Below are 7,124 nucleotides of genomic sequence, written 5' to 3'. Positions count from 1 at the left end.
TTTTTTTTTTTTTTTGCTTTCTTGTGATTTATTATCTTTTATCTTGAATAAAGTCATAGAAAATTGTTTGGTTTAGCTCTCAGCAGCCCGCTCCTGAGTTCTGAGGAAGCTTGCCTTCTGGGCTACCCGACCTTTCTTCTGGCCAAGGGACATCTTGGGACAATTCCACCTCTTCTTTTTAACTTCTTCCTTGGGTTTCTTTTCGTAGACTGGGTTCTCTCGTATAGCGGTGTGAGCTTTCTTATACATCTCCTCCATGTCTGGAGTTACACTGTTCTTTATGTACTCAGAGACCTGTTTCTTGTCGGCGTCTTCATCTTCCTCCATTAGGTAACGCATGTAGTCTGCAACGTTGTGGCCCATGATGTGCTTCCGATGGACTTCTGCATTAAATTCCTGCTTTCAGAATCATAACCTGAGAATCGTTGGTACTGTGAGGGAAAGATAACCCTCCATCCACCGCTCCCTTCAGGGCCCCAAAAACTTTATTGCCAGTGGTGGTTCTGGCAAGGCCCACATCCAAAGAGCAGGTGAAGGCACCAGGCTGACCGTCAATGCTTTCTACACTGTCCTCATCTCTGGTCACTTCCACTTGGCCTTCATAGATCTTGTGCATGTAAACCTATTGAGAAGCCCGCGGGCCAGCAGCAGGCCAGTACAATACACTGCAGCATCAGTTGTCAGGCCAGCCTTCACACCAGGTTTTGGTGGTTCGTGTGCACGAGCTGCGCAGACTCTCATATCCCCTTCTACACGGGCATGAGCAATCGGACAGATGATATCTCTGTTAGTTACACGAACTATCAGCCTGTATTTGGGTGTGTTGTACTTATTTTTATCCTGGATCACCAAGCGTTTCCGAGCACAATAATCAGTTTTACCCTCTCGTCGTCTTCTAAATTTCACTCGGTATCTCTTTAAGTAGGCCTTATTCTTAACGACTTTAACAAATCCCATCCTGCAGAACAGGAACCCCACACAATACATTCTAAGGAATAAATATCATATGAAACACACACTATTGTCACAATGTAGCATATTTGGAAATCAAGATAAAAGCATAATCCTACTCCCCACCAATACACACAGATTAGAACGGAAATTATGAAAATTACGAACTATTTAAAACCAAGCAACACAAATCAGAACTTAGGTGAGGTGGCTGGAGCAGCAGTTAGAAGAGAATTTATAGTCCTAACAGCACACACTAGGAAATATAAAATATTGGGACCAGCAGTTGGCTTAATGGCTATGTCGCTGGACTCCCACCTAGTCGACCACAGTTTGAGTCCTGGACCCAGTGGCTTAAACTCACCCAGGCATGTGTGTGTGCGTGCCCCAAATCCCAAGAGGAGAATGGAGGAGAAGGGATTGCAGCATGGCCATCCCCCCGGGGGATGATTTCTTGCTTTCTCTCTGCCTTTGTGGCAAATGCATGCACCCTATAGCAAAAAACTTTCCCAAAAAAAAGAAAATATGAAATATTGAAAAGTACTGTTTAATCCAAGAGGCTGTAAAAGAAAAACACGCTAGATGAAAGAAAGTAACACAAAAATTGCAGAAGAGAAGAAGTAGGATGCTGACTAAAACCAAAAGCAAGTTATTTTAAAAGACTAATACAGTTTTTAAAATACATGTAAATGATAAAGTATATAAGCCTCAGGCAACATTAATCAAGACAGGGAAGTAAGTCATAAATAGATGGCATTAGGAATAAGCAGAAATATAGCCTAAAGATACAATAAACATTTATAAAAGTACAATTCTATGAGAAACAGTTTGTGCCAACAATTTTTAAAACTGTCCATTTTGTAAAATGGCCTGTTCTTTAGAAAGATACAAATCACAGGGGGCCAGCAGGTGTCATGTAGACTCCCACATGGCCAACCACGGTTCAAGTCCCAGACCTGGGAGCTTGTTTTCTCACTTTCCTGCTCTCTCTCTCTAGCCAAACTAAAAACAAATAAATTTTTAAAAAATAAAAGAGATTAATCCTTTAAAAAATACAAATCACCAAAATCGACTCAAGAAGAAAAATAGAACCAAAATAGATCAATACCACTAACAAAATTGAAGGTGTGGTTCTAACAGTTACTCCTATCCCCAAAGGGCACCAGGCCTAGATAGTTTTGTAGGCAACCTCACCAGACCTTAAGGAATAGATCATTTCTGCTCTACACAAATTGTTCCACAGAACAGAAGCACACACAAAGCTACAAAATTCATTCTGAGTCTAGCATCACCTTAACAACTGAAGTGAATTATAACAAAAATAGAATGAAAGTCAATACCATTTATGACCATAAATATAAATAAAAATAATTACTATTCAGGAACCAGCAGATAGTGTAATGGCTACATCACTGGACTCCCATTTAGTCAACCATGGTTCAAGTCCTGGAACCAGTGGCTTAAACTCACACCGGGCTTATATGCGTGCGTGCCCGAGAGGAGAGTGGAGGAGAAGGGATTGCAGCGTGGTCATCCCCCTGCAAGGGATGATTTTTCACTTTCTGTCTCTCTGTCTCTCCCTCTCTTTCTGCCAAGCGTACACACCCTATAGCAAAAAAATCTCTCCAAAAAAAAAAAAATCACTATTCAGAAGTCTAGCGATGTGTATAAAGTAATACAGAAACTGCTAGAGCTCCACTGTCCGCTCTTGTCTGTCTTCAGCTGTAAGAACTCTGACTTGCACTCTGTACTGTGCACACTGCTTTGCAGCTAAAAGACCAGGTCCACAGCCTCCCACACAGCCAGATGACACCAGGTAACCAGGTTACAGCTGTGTGGTGTCAGTGAGATGCTGCGAAGAACTTTCAGTACCCTTTTCCCTCCCTTTATCTTTCCTACTGCTTGGAACACAGACATGGCAGGTAGAGCTTTAATGTCAGCTCCTTGGGTAAAAGTGACATACAAAGGGTGGAAGAATGGCAAAACAGGAGGAGCCTGGGGTTATGGCATTACACTTCCCATATCGCAGTGGGCTTTTCTTAATTGCCAGACTGGCACGCGCACTCATCTCAGGGAGAGAGAGAGACGGAGACAGAGGGTAATGGAGAAAGCATCCCTCCAACGGGGCATGGCCACACCGCAATCCCTTCTTCTCCATTTCTCCATCCTGTTAGGATCTGGGCATGTATACACACACGCCCTTAGTACTTCTCAAGCTGCTAGACCAGGATTTGAACCATGCAATTGGCCATATAGGATCTGGCTCCCTTAACCATTACGCCACAAGACCAGACCTGGCTTTTGTTTTTTTAAAGTGAGAAAAGTATATACTGTGTAAGACACTATAAAGGCTCTGTTAGTCACAGCCAGAAGAAATCCGCATGAGAAGGGGATCAGGCAGGGTTTACCCTAGGAATGGATGAATGGGTCAACATTAACAAATCTATCATATAATTCACTACATCACACATGGAGGGAGAACATCTATGATCGTCCACATAGATTTGGTGAAAGCAGCCCATAAAATTCCACTTGCTTTTTTTACGTTAAAAAATAAAAATTCTCAGCTAACTAGAAACAGAAGAGAATTCCTTAACCGACAAATGGAACCCATCAAAATTCATAGCAAACATCAGCGTGAGAAGTATATTCACTGGAGTCAGAAATGGGATAAGCATACCACTAGTCAACAGAGAACTGGAAGTCGTACTCGATGCATTATTATAAGAAAACTAAATAAATAATACAGCTGAAAAAAAAAATCCTCATTTGCAGAAAAACAACTGACGAGACCAAGTAAGCGAGAGCAGCAAGGTGGCTGAGTACAAAATCAATACACAAAGCTTTAACAGCGTCCCCATGTCAGCAGAGCCTGGTCATAAAACACAGTAGGAAAAAGGATCCCAATCACAGAACGCCATCAGCTTTCTCTGGATCGTGAGAACTCCCCTTTAGAGCCTCCTCATGGCCACTTATCTTCCCAAATTCCTGCTCCACTCAGCAGCTAGTGAGCCTTTGTAAACAGAAATCAGACCTTGTCGTGCGCCTTTAATCTTTGAATGGCTACTCATCACTTATAAATAGATCCCAGTTCTTCATCCTGCCCAGGCTCTGCGCGACCTGGCCCCTGCCTGTTTGCCAATTTGCTCCCTCACCACCCCCATCCCACCACGAGAACCTTATTCCAGTTCCTGACGGGTGTCACGTGCTCTCCTGCCCCACGCCCCTGCATATGCTCTTTCCTCTCTAGAACACTCGCCTCCCCAGTCACCGTCTGAGTGTCACTAGTCAATTCTCAGGTCACCTGCTTGGCTGGTGACCATGGTGTGGTGGTGAAGGGAGCTGGATCCCACATGGCTGCGTGATTCGATTCTTGGCCCCGGGAGCGTAAAAAACACGCTGGACACATGTGCATGCATGTCCAAAATCCCAACAAGAGAAACGGAGGAGAAGGGATCCTGGCATGGCCACGTCCTATTCGGGGGTACTTTCCTGCTTTCTCTCTCTCTTTCTGTCACTGGCAAGCCTCTAGCAAATTGAAAAGGAAAGAAAAAAGAAGAAAAAGGTCACCTACTTAATCTAAATAAGGTCCTCTCTCTCTTATCTCCTCTTTTCTCTCACGTTCCCACTATAATGTGCAATAATACCCTCCCGTGTGTTATACCATAATGGGTAATCATATCTTTATTCATGAATTATTTATTCAGTGCCTTGATTTTCCTCTTGACCATAACTTCTATGAGGGCAAGAGTCACGTCTCTGATGTTTCCCCGAGCATGGAACACAATGCCCAGGAGTTGTCATACCACAAATGCTTACTAAGAATTTGCTGGATGGATAAATCAACGGCTGAAGGACAGCGTTTGCTGACGTAGCAGACGTCTCAGCTAGACGTCTCAGCTAGAACGCCTGCTGCACTCTCCCCAGGATCCAGGCTTCTTCGGGGGAACGGAGTGTGCCCCTGGGTTCCATCTGGATGAAGAGCAAAGCCTCTCCAGGGAATGAGGGGGGAACGCCTGTGCTTGGCAGAGGAGTTCAGGAGTGGGGCAGGACTCACAGCAAAGGGCCGGATCCATTCATGACTCCGTCCCCATCTCTCAAGAATTCAAGTCATGGGGGCCAGCAGGCGGAATGGTGGTTAAGATGCTGGACTCCAGGACCAGCAGATGGCATAGTGGTTACATTGCTGGACTCCCACATGGCTGATCAGGGTTTGAGCCCTGGAACCAGTGACTTGAAAAATCTTGCTGGGTGCATGTGCGTGCATGCCGGAGATCCCAGGAGGAGAATAGAGAAGGGATTACAACATGGCCATCTCCCCTGGGGGTGATTTCTCACTTTCCCTCTCACTGCCCCTCTCTGTCTCTCTCCAGTGAGCATGTGCCCTATGATAAAAAACTTAAAAAAAAAAAAAAAAGAATTCAAGTCACAGATCCGCAAATCGAGTGTGCCATACATAGAGTGCTACTGTTCTGAAATCTTAGTGGCGTGTTCAGAGTTTGAAGGACAGCAGCTTTGGGAGTCCTGGGGCACCAAGGGCAGTGTCTGACCATCCTGGATGGAAGCATTCACTGCCTCAGTGGCTGGGGAGCTTCAGGGAGCGAAAGTGAGAGTGTAGAAAACAGGGAACCTCCCAGGAACCCCAAGAAGACCCGATAGGCCCACACACAGACACCCTGGAAATCACTAGGAGAACTTTGGAAGAGATATGAAGGCCTGACAGTGGCAACTGGGAACAGAGCTACAAGCTGCCGTGGGTGCTGGTTTCACTCCTCCGGCGGGTACGGCCGAGGCAGCTCCCAGGACCAGGGAACCCTCAGAGCCAGCCTCAGGAGGGTTCTCAGACATCACGTCTCGGAACACTGGCCTGGCAGCATCTGCCCAGGGAGCAGATGGGCCTCTGTGGCACTGCCACATGGTCATTAGGAAAAATGCCTCCCCAACCCAGGCACCCCCTGGCACACACACTGGCTCTTTCCAGAATTCCCTCCAGAACTCACGATGCTAATTCTCCAGGTGGAGGCATGGAAGCAATGTTCCTGAGGCCCCCTAATGCCTGAGCAGTGGCTACGGGGATTCACTGTCTCGGCACACCACCGACTCCGCATATAACAGGTCCCCCCAACTGATTAAACGCTTGTGTGAGCCACGTGAGGAAGAGGGCTACATCAGCCAGGGGCCCGAGAGGCAGTCGTCCTGGTTGGTTGTTTCTGTCTGAGCTCACTCACTTGCGCACCACAGGACGTGACAAGGGAATGGCAGAACCCTGTTACCACCTGTAAGGACAGTCACTGGAGACCTGCTTCACACCCACCTGGGACCTTCCCTACCTCCTCTTTCTGCCAGCCCCTGTACATCTCCAGCCTGCCTCTGATCACCTGGGATGGGTGTGAGAACACGTCAGATGACTGCCGGGGTGACATCTCTGGGGATGGCCTCTGCGGCTGCTCCGACTCCTCCCCTCACCTCCAGGAAGAGGGTGCTCAGGGAGATTGGGCAGTAGGACACAGGCGGCCACTCTCCTCTTCCCAAGGAAGCCAGAGGTGCCCTGCCAACCTACCTCTTGTCGTCTTCCACCTGTACTCCGATGGAGTGGAACTCCCTCCGGCTCCTGTTCTCCGTGTCTGAGTCTGAGATCGTCTCCACCTGGAGACAGGACGGAGGAGTCAGCGGCTGGTGCTGGCCAAGGGGTGAGAGCCCTTTCCAGGGAGCACGGCCAGCGGGGGCTGAGCCCCAGGCCAGCTGGCTGATCCTGCAGAGACAATCTGCCTGAACAAGACGAGGGACGGGGACAGCAGAGGCCTGAGGTCGCTACCACTGGGCCGCCCCACTATCCAATGGCCCAGGGAGAGGAGGGTGCCAGGACCAGGGACAGGGAGGGGCTGGAGCCAACTGGATCAGTCCTGTGAACGGCTCAAGGTTCATCTACCCAGAAGGTCCCTTAGAGACCCTCAACCTACCCCCGACCTGGAGAGGCCCCGCTTGGCCACCGCCTACTTGCATACCTGCACCCCGATCGACGGCCGCCACTTGCGCTGGCGCGCCAGGCTCCGCAGCTCCTCCCTTCCGGGGATGGTCTTGATGATGAGTGTGGGGGGCTTGGGGCTGGCCCGGGGTGGCACCGGCGCCAACTCCAGGGTGCGCGCGCCCATGGCGGGGGCGGCCAGCCCCGC

The 7,124-nt window shown here is 48.4% G+C and overlaps 1 protein-coding gene across 1 annotated transcript in view; it reads right to left on the bottom strand.

The window, feature by feature from the left end:
* DLGAP3 (DLG associated protein 3) overlaps positions 1-7,124 on the bottom strand; it is a 75,422-nt gene that overhangs the window by 26,428 nt on the left and 41,870 nt on the right. Inside the window, 2 exon segments of the mRNA XM_027775560.1 lie at positions 6,512-6,597; positions 6,957-7,123. Coding sequence (XP_027631361.1) covers positions 6,512-6,597; positions 6,957-7,123 — 253 coding nt within the window.

Source organism: Tupaia chinensis, unplaced genomic scaffold, assembly GCF_000334495.1.
Source record: "Tupaia chinensis unplaced genomic scaffold, TupChi_1.0 Scaffold000573_1, whole genome shotgun sequence".
Classification (NCBI taxonomy): domain Eukaryota; kingdom Metazoa; phylum Chordata; class Mammalia; order Scandentia; family Tupaiidae; genus Tupaia; species Tupaia belangeri.
This window is presented reverse-complemented; position numbering and strand designations above follow the sequence as displayed.